The following is a 13,874-nucleotide window of genomic DNA, read 5'->3' on the forward strand; positions in this document are numbered from 1 at the left end:
CTCCTCCTCTCCATACCGGGCCGCGGTTCTAGCCAAGGTCACCACCCCTGTCCCGGGTCTTGTGCTCGAGCGCGTGTGCCAGGCTCGTGTGTGCCACGCTCCCATTGGAGTGGGCCCTCTCAGTCGGTCCCAGGCACCCGCAGTGCTATAGAAGACCAGTAGGGGGAGACATTAGCACGTGGGTACATCTGTTGAGGTCCAACTGGGGAGAGCGGGTCGGACCGGGAGGGTCTGAGCTATGGGATGGAGCCAAAGTTATAAGCAAGGAAGCAAGGAGGGGCGGGGAGAAGGGGCTGGGAGACAAAGATCCAGATAGCGAGGCCGGGAGGTGCTGGAGTCCGGCGTCTTGGGACCAGGGCGCCAACTTTTGCTTTTTCGAAAGGCGTCTCTGCCCTACGCCCTTTCCTCTTTGCCCTCGAGGTGTCTTTCTTTATCGAGGTGCCCTCTCATCCCCACTGCTATCCCAGGGCCTTGCCCGCGCCTTCAGACAGGACAAGACTCGAAATCTGGGCCCCTGGTGTCCCACAAGTCTCTTCCCCAAAGTTGAGATTCCCAAGGCCTGGTCCCCAGGGGCGAAGAACTCATCTTCCCAACTTTCCCGTACTTGACCCCTCTGAGACTCCACCGCCCACCGCTATCCGTTTGTTCAGGACTCCGGGTCCGGGTCCATGTGCAAGCAGACACTGCACTGCGAGGGCGGAAGGAGGAAAGCCCACCAGAGCCCTACGTGAGATGGGACCACGAGTAAACAAGCTATCCTTGTCACGGAGGTGGGCACGGAGCAAGGACTTCGGGCTCGCGTGTGTAACAAAAAGAATGGTAGTACTTTCCCGGGAAAAGTACTGAGCCTGTTTGGCCCAGGTCAGTGGGCCGGAGTGTCGACCAGGCGCTCGGGGAGAAGAGCAGGCCGACAGCTCTAGAGGAGCGCCAACTTCCCACGGGCTGAGCGCTCTGGGAACAGGACTAGGCAGGACCCAGCCCTAACCGCAGGAGCCGCACACTCAGATTGGTGCCATGGAGAGCGCGGCGTCCTTAAGAGCTCCCTAAAACCCCGCCTCCTTCCTGTTCTGGGGGCGTGGTGCAGGGCAAGGACCCCGTGACGGAGCTTGCTATTGGCTAAGATGCGTAGGGTTGGCCTTGCATACGCCTGAGCAGGGGAGTAGACAGCTCAGCGGCGGCGGAGGGAGTCTATGCGCGCTGGTCAGCAGTGGGAGGTGTGTGAGCCTCGCACTGACCGTAGAGCCTCGGGCGCAATCGCCGGGGAGCTAGGACTCGGCGACTGGGCTGCCGGGCCACCCGGCCTAGGCTTCAGAGGCGCAAACTGATGGGACTAGCTCGCTCGGCAGTGTCTCCGCGCTCTTCTAAGTACACTGAGCGGGCCCCGCGCTGAAGTCGAAGCTGTCGGGGGGCGCGCAGCCCGGAGTCCCAGTGTGGCCTGGAGGAACGGAGCCCGTGCCAGGGCGGCCCGGTCGGGAGCCCCTGGACCGAGCTCGTGTGGTGGGGAGACTCCCGCTTCTTCCCAGGGGTGCCGATCCCAGGACGGTCGAGGCGTCCGGGCGGCCACCGAGTCCCCAGCGGTGAGACCCCGTCGGGGAGAGGGCGCGCAGTCCCAAACAGTCTCGGGGAGCCGAGCGGAATCGGACGGGATCACCCGGGGGCGCGGAGCCCCCGTCGTGCTTCGTGCGGCGGAGAGGCCAGTGGAGCGAGCCCTCGGAGGCCACAGCTCATGCTCGGGTTGGGGGCGGCTGCCCAGTGAGTCCTCCTGGCCGGCGGGGCGGAGAAGAGCGACACCGAAGCCGGCGGGAGGGGAGCACTTCAAGGCCGGCGGCTGCGGAGGATGGGCGCCTGAGCGTCTCGGAGCGCAGCGCGGCACGGGAAGGCGAGGCCAGCTTTGCTGAGGAGGCGCCAGGGGATCCCGAAGTGCAGCCTGCCCCAGGGAAGATGGCCCGGCCTGGCCAGCGTTGGCTCGGCAAGTGGCTTGTGGCGATGGTCGTGTTGGCGCTGTGCCGGCTCGCCACCCCGCTGGCCAAGAATCTAGAGCCCGTGTCCTGGAGCTCCCTCAACCCCAAGTGAGTAACTTATCTGCTCTGGTCCCTGGGGGTGGGAGGCACTCCTTCGGGGTGAGGCCGCGCGCCCCCGAGTGCCTGTGGGAAGGTGTTCGGAGGAGGAGCGGTGCCCCATTTTGTCTATGGCTTTTTCGAGTGTGTTTCCCTGCGGGCGGGCGGGGAAGGGTGCGGTGGGGTTGGGTGGGGGCACTTGGCTGGGTTGTGACCCCTCAGCTTCCCGGCCCTCTCCTCCGCACGTCCCGGATCAAGTCGAGGTCGTCGCGCCGGGCGGAGCTGGGAGTCTGAGCGCCCTTGAGCGCACTGGAGAGCTGGGTCGGGGAGAGAAAGCAGCCCCCTCTGGGGCCCCTGGGAACGTGGCGGTTTTCGCCAAGAGCCGCTGGGGGCGGGGGGGGGTGGGCGAGCTTGACCTGGGCGGGGGAAGAGGCCGGAACACAGGTTCCCCGTTTGTTTAGCTGTGAAGGGACCGTGGCGCGGGACTTCGCGCTTGGGGCGGGTGGCAGTGCCTGTATCTCCATTCGGGCTTCTCCCATTTTCATTTCTCTTTCTTCTCAGTTTGCTTCCCTAGCTTTTCGCTTTGCCGTCTCTTCTAGCCTCCCCCCCACCCGCCACTTTCTCCCTGCTGGGTCCGTGGAAGGGCGGGCGCCGCTCCCAGGCTCACAAAGGCGGCGGGTGGAGAGGGGCGGAGTGGGAGAGAGGTTTTGTTGGGGGGGGGGTCGATCCAGCGCTCGTCGGGGGTCCAATGGAGCCGTCGGCAGAGCTTCCAGGGCTGGCCGGGGTGGAGAGTGGCGGCCGAGCTGGCGAGGGAAGCGGGTGGCAAGCGAAGGATTCCTGCCCAGGAGGGTCCCACTGGCCCCCCCACCCTCTGTCCTCAGATTGGGGAGTTGTGCTTAGCTTTCCCAAAGGGGTTGGGGAGGCAGCTATGTAGAGGAGATCCTTTCTTTTCTCCCTCCTCCTTCCCCTTCACAATCCTCCCCCACCTCCCAACAACACACACACCTTTCAGGGCGGTGGCTCAGTGGTTTCTGGGCTGTTAGTGGGGAGTCGCTGGATTGTGTAGTGACCTCTGGACCTTTTTTTCTTTTGGCATCCAGGACTCAGGTTGGAACCCAGGGTCAAAATTGCTCTTCCTTCCTGTTTTCTGGAGGTCCCAGCAGTGTGCGGACACCCCACTTAGTGGGAAACTGGGGGCCCTTGGCCTGCCCTCTGTGCTCTATGATTCCTGTATCTGGAATCTCTTCCTGTCCACTCTTATGGGCTCCCCGCTAACTTCCCGAGCTCCTGCCTGTCTTGACCTCTTAGGTTCCAGGGGCCATGCACCTCTCAGCCCTGGAGTGGGAGAGGGCGGCTTCTTTAGTTCCTTCTCCTTAGGTTAAGGTAGGGTCCTATTTATTGGTTAGTGGGATGTCTAAACCAGGGTCAGGGTACAAGGAAAGGGATTGACAAGGATTTTTCCTTAACCCAGAAGCCAAACTGGGCCCAGTGCTCTCCTAACAGCAGGAACTCAAAATGGTCTGGGGCCCTGGGGCTGCTCAGACCAAGGAGAAAGGCTGTGAAGTGCCCACTTCCCTTCTGTAAAGGTGGAGGCTGGAAATGCTCTCTCTTGAGCCAGGAGAGCTGAAATCCGCCTGGGGTAGCCCATCATAAGGGCTCATGGGAGTGACCTAATTGCTCTCTCGGGTCTCTAACCAGAGATAGCAGGCAGCTCCACAGCTGGAAAGGAGCCCTCCTGCAGAGTGAGGTGGGGGGGTGGCTGGGAGAAACAAGATCTCCCTGAGCTTCACCCTTTTTGTGTCTTGAGGCCTGAGTGCTCTGGAACGGTTTGCAGGTTTTTGAGATCTGCCCCACTCCCCGATCCACTTCAGGCTGAGGGCAGGCATCCTGGGGGTGGTGGGGGTGGTGGCTGAGGCCGCAATAGGACTTGCACGAATTCCATCCTGTAATTGAGCAGATCCTGGGAATGGTTGGGGACTGATCCTGGTGCCCCTGCGCGCACCACCCCCCAGAGTTCCATCTATGCTCAGGGGTCTGGAATGCAGCCTGTCTGTGTGTGTTGGCACGGGTTTGGGGGGGGGCAGGAGGACAGGAGGAAGGCACTGCCCTCAGCTTCACTCTGAGCTCGGGGGGCCGTCTCTGCCACCGCGCCCAAGCCTGGGACTGCCACAGCCTTTCAAATCAACGGTCTCTTTCTGTCCGTCTCTCCCTCTTTGCCTCCTGCCCGACTTCTCCCTCTCAGGCCCTTGTCGGTTCGCCCTCTCACATCCTGTGTGAGCCGTGTTCACCTCCCCTCTCCAGCTCTGCTTGCCCGCTCTCCCTCTTTCTCACACTCCCTCTCACTCTTAGTCACTCTCTGCCTCTTTTTCTCGAGTCCTTTTGTTTCTCGCACATGCCCGTGCTCTCCCTCACAGGCTCATTTTCTCTCTTCCCTCCCCTCTTCCTCCCAGCTTTTGGTCTCTCGCCTCAGTCCTGTCAGGAGCTGGCACCCCCCCCCACAAATCTCCCAGCGCCTATAAACCCTGCTTAATTGCTTCCTCCTTGGTGAAAAATCAAAATAAAGAAGTGGTGGGGCTGGGGGTATGTTTCCAGGTTCCAGGGTACGGGCAGCCCCAGCCCTGACCGGGAGAGGGGAGCCGGAAGGGCTGGCTCCAGACTCCCAGCCTCTTTCCCAAATTGGTGCTGTGGCCTTCCAGGGTGGTAGTCCCTGGGTGGCAAGAGCTTGGCCCCTTGTCAGATTTGCCCGATAAGTGTAGGGTGGGAAGGTGGGTCTGGGCCCGTTAGAGGTTGGGAGGAACCAGAGTACATGTGCATGCTTGTGTGGGGTGGGGGGGCTGTGATGGAAGGTCCCAGGGCAGCCCCCTCCTCCAGCCTCCTCCCCTGAGAACTTGGGGCAGCCGGCAGGCCTCATACTTGAGTCCTCAGCCAAGTCCAGCTGCTGCAGTTCAGTCTCTCAGTCCCATTCTGACCCCTTCCTGCCCCCCACTCAGGTTCCTCCACCTCCAGAGAGTGGGAATGTGCCTGAGATCATATTACACCTTCCCTGCAAGGGGCGGGAGTGGGGGCTTCAGCTTGGCATCCAGGACCCTTGACTCCATCCAGCATGGGTGGGGGCAGCTGCAGACCCCAACCCAGGCTTGCCTGCTACAAGCCAAAGTGTTGGTCCCAGCCCCCCTCACAGCTGTTCCAGCTCACAGTCCTGGGGAGGCCAGCTCAGGGGGCCCCTTTCCGGGGTGGCTAGGGACCTGACCTCTTCTACTCTGTGGCTGATTGGCCACAGGTGGGGGCCTGAAAGTGATGGGAAGCCAGCAGCTCCTCTAAAGTTCCCTGTTCCCCTCCCTCCGTCCCTCAACCCCAGGCAGCCAGACCTGGGGCAAGAAGGGCCTGGTGAGGCTGGACTGGAGGCTGAATCCAGGGTTCCCTTTCTCCCTTCAGGCTCTCCACTGCCTCACCAACTATGATGGATGGGGATGAGTGGGCCCTGGACACTACTGTGCATCACCGTTTTCTGGTGTTGGGAGTATGGAGTGGGTGGGCCAGCCAGGAGGCCACTGGTTGCCATGGGAACAGTAGGTTTGGGGGGAGGGTCCACCCTGTGATTATCAGGGGAGCTGAGGTAAGGGGATGCTCACCAGCCATATTCTGGGTTCCTTGCCCTGGGCTCTGTAGCAGCCCCTCCTGGGTGGGTTTTCATTGTAGTTGTTTTGGGTGGCGGTGCTAGCAGCCAGGAGTGTAGTAAGCTCGTTCAGCTTCTTCTAAATGGTACTGTGTTTGGTGTGCTAACTAACAGTTGGGCAGTACCTTGCTACCTCCAAAGCATCCTCAGATATGAGCTCATTGGATGTTCCCAACAGCCCTGGGAAGTTGGAACTGCCCATTTTCCAGATGAGGAGGCATTTGCCCAGAAAAGGAAAATGACTCGTTTAAAGTCAGTTAGCTCGTAGTGGGGAGAGCTGTGCCTTGTGCCATCTCTTTCCACACCATCCCACTGCCTTGGAATCTGGGAAAGACTGGGTTTCGGAGGAGGCGCTGGCTTTTGCCCCGGGCTTTCCCTCTCACCTCACAGGTGTGTGTGCATCTGTCCTTGTGACTCAGGCCCTGCCCACGTGGGATGAGCAGTGCTCCAGCTTCCTCATTTGATTTTGCTAGGCCTACCTCTGAGGGCAGCTTGCTCGGGGTGACCTGATCTAGAAGCAGCCAGCTCGATGCCTGGCACTCTCCCTCCCGGGCTCTGAATAGCAGCCTTGGTTCCTCTCTGGGCCAGGAATCTCACTGCCTCTCAGGGACCCCACAGAAAGCAGACAACAAGGAAGGGGCTGTTAAGCCCTCAGTGGGCCCTAGCATTGGCCAGGTGGGGCAGAGGGGAGGCATAGTTCAGTGTAGGTGGGGGGGGGGTGACTTCCTCTGGGGCTCTCCTGGCTTCCCTGCCTCCGACAGTGCTGTGTGTGTGCCAGGACCCAGCTGCTGTTCCTGCCCACCCACGCCTGGGCGGGCACTGCTGGGACATGCCAGGCCTGCTCCTGCTGCCTCGGGGGCTGGGTGGAGCTGGGGGAGTGAAAGAGGAGCCTTTAATTTGGGGGCTCCCCACCCTTGCTGGGATGAGAGCACACTTGAGCTCCAGCTTGGGGTCTGTCCTCCACTGGTCCTGCCACCCTGGGGTGCAGGCGCAGTGGTGCCGGAGTCATTGAATCAAAGCTGTGGCTAGAGTCTTCTACCAAACCTGGGCTGGCATGGCCTAGGACCAGGCTCTCCCTTTGGCCACTCTCTGACCACAAGTCCCTAGGGCCTGAGGGAAGGATGAGAGGGAAGGAAGTGTGGTGGAACGTGGGCAGCTTTCTAGGCATGACCCCCACAGCTCCAAACTCTCTTTGCTGTAGATTGTCTGTGTATGGGTGGATAGGGGCTTAGCTGGACAAAGAAGCAGGGGGGCAGTTGGCCTCTGACCAGCACTGGCCACTACCCCAGACCCTCAGGCTTCTTCTCTCCCAGGATTCTTTTCAGCAGTCATGGTGATACTTCTAAGCTCAGTAGGCAGGCTGGGGGAGAGACTTGGGCTAGGGTAGAGGGGAAGAGGCAGGCCACAGACAGGAGACTGAACGCCCAGGCTGCCTCCCCTAAGTCCTTTTACTCCCTGGGGTGGCTCCCTGGGGTCCCAGGGGCTATCAGAGGCTAAGGAGGGAAGGCCTCAGGGGTTACCATGGCGACCTGCTGCAGGCTTCCTGCTGGGCCATGTCAATCCCCTTATTTTCCAGAAAAGGGCTTTGTCTGGGGGTGGCCCCAGGCAGGAAAGCTTGGTTTGATGATGGGGGGAGTAGTAGTTTTTGAAAACTGGGGGATAAAGAGTTTAACTAGGTACTCTCTTCCTCCTCCTCTCGGCCCCTACTTCTAACCTGGTGGGTACGAGGGGAGACCTGCAGGGTCCCCGCTGTACAGGATGACTAGCGTCGTACCTGGCCTTGGGCTTCACTCTCACGGGCTGCATACCCACACCTCGTGGCCCCTCACCACTTTCTGGGGCTTCTCACAGGCCCAGAAGCACTTTTCTTAGTGGTGGGGAAGAAGCTGAGAAGGTACCATCATGGGGGACCAGGGTCAGGGAAGGCGGGTCTCATCAGGCTCCTCTCCCTTCTGCACTTTAGGGGAAGGTGAGTTTCCCTCTGCCAGCTGCTATGCAAATGAACTCATGAATATTTATGAATTCTGTTCACTGAGGTTGACAGAGTCTGAGGGGTGTTGGGGGCAATAGTCCTCTCTCCTCCCCATCCCCCACCCACTATGTAGACATCTGTTTCCTCGGTTGTCTCTGGGTTCCAGGGCTCCAGAACCTGAATGGTGATGGGAGACTGCTCAGAGTAGACAAGACTCCCTGGTGAGTAAGGCGGGCCAAGTGGTTAGAAAAGTGAGCTGGCCCGTACCCCTTTGTGTGCCCTCTACCTGCTGTCATCTCCAGGTACGGTCTTATGGAGGTGCACAGCTGTATAAGGATTCAGCCAATGTTTAAGGTACTCTTAGACCCCTAGGAGTTAACATCCTGGGTGAGTTTAGGCTCCTCGGGTTGGCTTTGAGCACCCTCTTCAACAGGAACATTCATCTGGTTACTCATTCCCTCACGTGAGGAGCCTGGACTCAGTAGGTCTCGAAGGTTCCTTCTATCTCTAAGATGTTAGAAGTTGTCTAATCCTACTGCCTGGATGGAACCGGTATGAAGATTGGAAAGTGAAAAATGCCTTAGGAATTATAGAGGCTTTGGTGAAACTTCTTGGCTTTTTGTGGAGCATGGAGTTGGGGGCGTTTTCTCTCAAATGTTTGTGTGGGCCTCCATCCCATGCCTGCTTCCTTTCTGGCCTTCTGGAGTGTTGTAAAGCTAAGTACTAAGGCGGGTGAGACCTTCTTCTTGTTGCTTTTACCCTCCTGCACAGAAGGATGGCGGGTCCCAGCTTAGTGGAGCTTCCCTGGACATGGAGAGAGGGCTGCTGTTCTTCATCCACGTCATCTACTTGGTCTAGTTCCCTTAGTCACCTCCTTGGGTATCATTTCCCTCCATCCGGTGAGGATACTGAGCTCCCAGGAGGCCCTTGTGCCTTGTAGCCCCCACTGTGGAATGGGCCCTCAGGGAGTAGAACCATGTTCTTCCACCGTCAGCTTCATTGCCTTGAAGCACTGCCTTCGGCCCTTCATTGTCCTTTCTGCTGGAGAGTCTGTCCCCCACTGGCTGAAACCCACACTGCTTGTTGTGACCCTGGCCTTTCAGTCTGGCCCCAGCTGAGCTTTACCCCCTCTTCTTCTGCTCCTCTCTACCCATCACTGGGCCAGTCACTGGCCTGGGTTTTGTGTCCCAACCACTGCTGTCTGCTCTTGCTGGATGTCAACTTCTTATTCCTCCCCCAAGACCCGCTTTCATCCCACTCTTTCTGTGGGACCATTTCTGACTGTCCTGTCAGATGAGCTGTCTCCTTCCTCTCTCTGCCTCCAGCCCTTGCCTTTTGAGCCACCATCCTCTCACATAGCCTCCAGATAGCCTGGTGCTATCCATTGCTGCAGCGTGGGCCATTTACTTTTCTGAACCACACCAGACGGTAAAGTCCTTGAGGATGGAGCTGTATCATCTTTTCCTCTTTCCCACCCAAGAAACAAGACTGGGCTCATAGGTCCTTGGTGTTAGTGTCTGGCCTCCTGCCTCTTGGGAGACCACGCTATTTCTAAGCAGGAGTCATGGTTGAGTGCCAACTATGTGCTCTATACATGCCATCATGCCTCCCCTCCACCATCCTTGGAGGAGGGGCTCTTCCTACCCCCAGTTTATACGTGAGGACACTGAAAGTTAGGGAGATCAGGCAGCTCATCCAAGGTCACAGAGCTAGTAAGGGCCACCATCTATCTGATTCCAAAGTCTGTCTTCTTTCTCCTACATTGTACTGACTTGCTCCCAGGCTCAGAAATGGCCGAGAGCGCTTACTGTGCTTAGGCAAGGACAGGATGATATGAATCGGTGGCCCCAGGCAGCTGCCCTCCCCCTGCTATTTCCCAGTGCCTGGCCTTCTGGATTAGAAGACGAACCTGGCTCTGGAGGCATTTGTCCATCTCCTCTCAGGATCGGGAGCAGAGGCTCTGTGTGTGTGTGTGTGTGTGTGTGTGTGTGTGTGTGGTGGGAGTGGATTAGAAGGCAGATGAGCGAGGTTCCTGGTGGGGCCCTGTCTTATATGATCTGTTGTTCCTGCTTAGGCCTCTTCTCCCCTTTCTCTGTTATCCTTTGCAGTGAGACTGGCCAGATTTGGGGATTCAGGCTCTTGCATTATGGGGGTGGGATGAGTCCTGGTAGGACGCCAGGCAGTGGGAGTGGGGAGTGGAGAGAGCTGGGTGGAGCTGTACCTGGCTGGAGACTGTGCCCATTATCCCTTGGCTCTAGGCAAGGCCTGTTCCTATCTCCCCATCATGCCCAAGATTAGCAAGGATGGGGGAGAAGGCATGGGGCCAAGATAGGTTGTGCACCCCCAGCCGTTGGCTGGGAGCTTTGGGGGTGGTTTCTGGGGCTTGTTGTGTGTGTGCTTCTGTGTGTGTGTCTGTGCGCATGAGCGCATATACACGCGTGTGTGCTGGGGGGGCCGGTAGCAGAGGCTGTGAAGGAATGTGAGTACGTTGGGGGTGCGAGGAGGACAGGGCTGCCGCATCCAGGCAACCCAAGCCTGACATCTAGGTGCCCAGCCCATCTGCCACGTCAGCCCCCCTGCGGAAATGCCACATTAGGACAAAGGGCTCCCCCAGCTAGGCAGTGCCCCACCCTGCCGAGCAGTCAAAGCCTGGCAGCCTTGCCCATGGGCCACCCCTTCCACACCCTGCTGGCAGTATGGTTCTCTTTCCCCACCCCCAGCGTAAGGCTGGAAAAAGGACAGAATGCCTGTCCTCGCCATCTCCACCCAGTGTGCCCAGCCTGGCCCTCATTGTCTGCTCCCCTGGTTCTGCGGATGGCCCGAGACCCCCAACCCTGAGGCTAACCATCTCTTCCCTCTTGGGCAGGTTCCTGAGTGGGAAGGGCCTGGTGATCTACCCAAAGATTGGAGACAAGCTGGACATCATCTGCCCCCGAGCAGAAGCTGGGCGGCCCTATGAATACTACAAGCTGTACCTGGTGCGGCCTGAGCAGGCAGCTGCCTGCAGCACCGTGCTCGACCCCAACGTGCTGGTCACCTGCAATAGGCCAGAGCAGGAAATCCGTTTCACCATCAAGTTCCAGGAGTTCAGCCCCAACTACATGGGCCTGGAGTTCAAGAAGCACCACGATTACTATATTACCTGTGAGTCCCTGCCCACCACATGGTTCTTTCCTGTCCTGTAACACTGGGAACTTCTGAGTAGTGCAATGAGACTGCACACAGTTCAGGCCCAGCCTGATCCAGTCCCCTTTGAAGACTGGCGTGCTCTCCTCCTGGCCTGGCCTTGGAATTCTGGCCCCAGCGTTTACCAAGGGGCCTGCTGCCAGCTTGCCCTGGCTCTAGGAGTTGGGTGGGAGAGGACTCTGATTCGTGGTGCTCTCTCTCTTATTTTCTTTGCCCGCCTAAGATCTAATCTTGGGAATGGCAGAATTGGCAGAGCTTCAGCCTTTCTCTTCATGGGAAACTGAGGCCCCAAGAGGTGAAGGGGCTTCTTGCCCTAGATCACACAGAGAGTTAGGGAGCGGATTGGGTTGCCAACCCAGTTCTCCTGACACCGAATCTAGGACTCCTTCTAGTCTGTGGAGAAGCCTTCCTCACCATGCCAGTTCTGATTGCCTGGCCTCTGAGCAACATCACCCAATGAGGAGACACATGTAGCTTCCACTGAGAAAGAAGGGCCAAGGCCTGGTCATGATAGGGGAGCAGCATCCTTGTGGGAGGGGCTAGTTCCTGGACTCTGTTCCTAGTGGGAGGAGAGAAGTAGAAAGGTTCATGGGTGGGTGGGAGCTGCTTGCAACTCCCTGGTTCCCAGTTCTGTTCTTAAGGGCTTAGACATCACTAGGGCTTCTGGGTAATGCTGGCAGACCCCTTCCTCCTCCTGACTGCTCTGGCCTCTTGCTGCAGCTACATCCAATGGGAGCCTGGAGGGACTGGAGAACCGGGAGGGAGGTGTGTGCCGCACACGCACCATGAAGATTGTCATGAAGGTTGGGCAAGGTGAGCACCCAGGCCGAGGGCTCCTCAGCTAGGCTTTTGCAACAGATGCTCCTCACTGGGTGGGGGGTGGGGGTGGGCATGGGGAGTAGTGGCAGAGGGGGCAGTAGGGATAGGGGATCTGAGGTCCAGTATCCGGGCCATTCTTGGCCGGTGGGTGCTATGTAACTGAGGCACCTATGCTGCCGGAGATCCCCCTTCACTTGTTCTCTCCCCACCCCCAGACCCCAATGCTGTGACGCCCGAGCAGCTGACTACCAGTCGGCCCAGCAAGGAGGCAGACAACACTATCAAGATGGCTACACAGGCCCCCGGTGGTCGGGGCTCCCTGGGTGACTCCGACGGCAAGCACGGTGAGTGTATGGGAGTCTCCCAGAGGGCAGAAGCCATTGCTCGGCTGCCCTTTCAGGCCCTAGCTCTGCAGGAAGGCAGGGCGTGGCCCGAGATCTGCCATGTGTCCCTGGGACCCCTGGCTGACCTTCTTCCCCTCCCTTCCCTCCCTCCCCCATCCACAGAGACTGTGAACCAGAATGAGAAAAGTGGCTCCGGTGGGAGTGGAGGCAGCAGCGGGGACCCCGACAGCTTCTTCAACTCCAAGGTGGCATTGTTTGCGGCCGTGGGCGCCGGCTGCGTCATCTTCCTGCTCATCATCATCTTCCTGACCGTCCTGCTGCTGAAGCTGCGCAAGCGGCACCGCAAGCACACGCAGCAGCGGGCGCCCGCCCTCTCGCTCAGCACCCTGGCCAGTCCTAAGGGGGGCAGTGGCACGGCGGGCACCGAGCCCAGCGACATCATCATCCCCTTACGGACTACAGAGAACAACTACTGCCCCCACTATGAGAAGGTGAGTGGGGACTACGGGCACCCCGTCTACATCGTCCAGGAGATGCCGCCCCAGAGCCCCGCGAACATCTACTACAAGGTCTGAGGGCCCGGGCAGCCTCGGCCCCGAGGGACAGTCGGCCGGGACTGCACCTCTCCATCCTCACCCACGTCCCTCCCCTTGCCAGCTGTGCCCATCTTTGTATTTAGTTTTGTAGTTTCTTGGCTTTTATAATCCCCCTTTTGCCCCGCCCCCTGGGCTTCAGAGGGGGGTGCTTGTGCCCCCAGCCCCCATGCTCTTGTGCCTTCCCCCTCTGGCCAGGCCTTTGGGCTCTGCGGGGGCACCCCTTCTTGGAGGGCAGGGTCGGACGCTGATGGACAGCAGGCAGGGAGACGCCCCCCCTGGCCCTGTGCCCCCTCGCCCCCTTTCTCCCTTCCCAGGACTTCTTGTCCGCTATCATCACTGTTTTTAATGTTTTTGTGTTCATTTTTTTAGCTGTCAACTCATTTTCATCTGTTTTCTTTTTTTTTTTTTGAAGAAAAATGGAAAAATGGAAAAGGCAGCCCCTCCCCAGGTTTTCTGAGCCCAGCCTTCCACAGTATCAGGGGCCTGGGGCAGGATGTGGCCAGCCGGGAAGCATAGGATGGCATTTCTTTTATAAACTCGTTGGCATATTTTTTGGGGGTAGGGGACAGGCCAGGGCTGTTCTTGACCACGAGGGAAGGCAAGAGTGCCATTGGGCAAGGTGTCGCACCCTCCCCCACTGACCCTCCTTCTACAGTGCTGATCTTGGCAATGGGGTAGTAGCTGCCACCCTTCCACCAAAAAAAAAAAAAAATACCTTCCTGTGGGTTACTTGGGCATATCCTGCCTCCCTCACTCTCACGGTTATTAATGTCTTAATTGGCTGTTGCCTGGGGAACAGGAGAGCTGCTGCAGGCAGATGACCTCATGGGGGGTGGAGGGAGGTGAGGTGCCCAGGTGGCTATTTGCCCTGCAGAGCTGGGAGTTCCCCCCTCTCCGCTCTGCCCTGTTCTCCCCTCACCTTTGGCATCCTTCGGCCTGGTGGGGAAACAGAGGCCCAGGGCGGAGAATTAAGCGGGTATAAGGCCAGGTAGCCTGCTTCTTTTCTGGGCTCTAGCTCAGGTGGGTGCCCCCCTAACCCAGCTCCCGCTAGCCCCCCAATCTTGGGCTGGGGCTTGGAAAGAGGAAGAGGCTTGCCTAGGGCTGGGCCAGCACGCCGTGCACTTTGACCCCGGCTCCTTGCCAGCACGGCTGCTAACAGACTGCCACTAGCAAGCGCCTTGCAGGCACTCCCAGAGTGGCCATGGAAGGAGCTGGGCCTCCCAC

At 58.9% G+C, this 13,874-nt stretch overlaps 1 protein-coding gene across 2 annotated transcripts; it reads left to right on the plus strand.

The window, feature by feature from the left end:
* Positions 1–1,157: 1,157 nt before the first annotated feature.
* On the plus strand, positions 1,158–13,406 carry EFNB1 (ephrin B1). Of its 2 annotated transcripts, XM_036840105.1 has the most exons (5): positions 1,160–2,069; positions 10,572–10,849; positions 11,612–11,704; positions 11,926–12,054; positions 12,217–13,406. In XM_036840105.1, the coding sequence occupies exons 1-5, from the start codon at positions 1,942–1,944 to the stop codon at positions 12,627–12,629; spliced, it is 1,041 nt and encodes a 346-aa protein (XP_036696000.1). In that variant the 5' UTR covers positions 1,160–1,941; the 3' UTR covers positions 12,630–13,406. The 2 variants fall into 2 exon arrangements, with proteins under 2 accessions (XP_036696001.1, XP_036696000.1); XM_036840106.1 differs by lacking the exon at positions 11,612–11,704 and having other exon boundaries at positions 1,158–2,069.
* The last annotated feature ends 468 nt before the right edge of the window (positions 13,407–13,874 follow it).

This window comes from Balaenoptera musculus, chromosome X (assembly GCF_009873245.2).
Source record: "Balaenoptera musculus isolate JJ_BM4_2016_0621 chromosome X, mBalMus1.pri.v3, whole genome shotgun sequence".
NCBI classification, from domain to species: domain Eukaryota; kingdom Metazoa; phylum Chordata; class Mammalia; order Artiodactyla; family Balaenopteridae; genus Balaenoptera; species Balaenoptera musculus.

Bases quoted from the DNA above. Each gene is read 5' to 3' on its own strand.
- EFNB1 (XM_036840105.1), top strand. From the start codon at position 1,942: ATGGCCCGGCCTGGCCAGCGTTGGCTCGGCAAGTGGCTTGTGGCGATG. The intron at 2,070-10,571 runs GTGAGTAACTTA...CCTCTTGGGCAG, and splicing joins TGGAGCTCCCTCAACCCCAA to GTTCCTGAGTGGGAAGGGCC. The intron at 10,850-11,611 runs GTGAGTCCCTGC...CTCTTGCTGCAG, and splicing joins CCACGATTACTATATTACCT to CTACATCCAATGGGAGCCTG.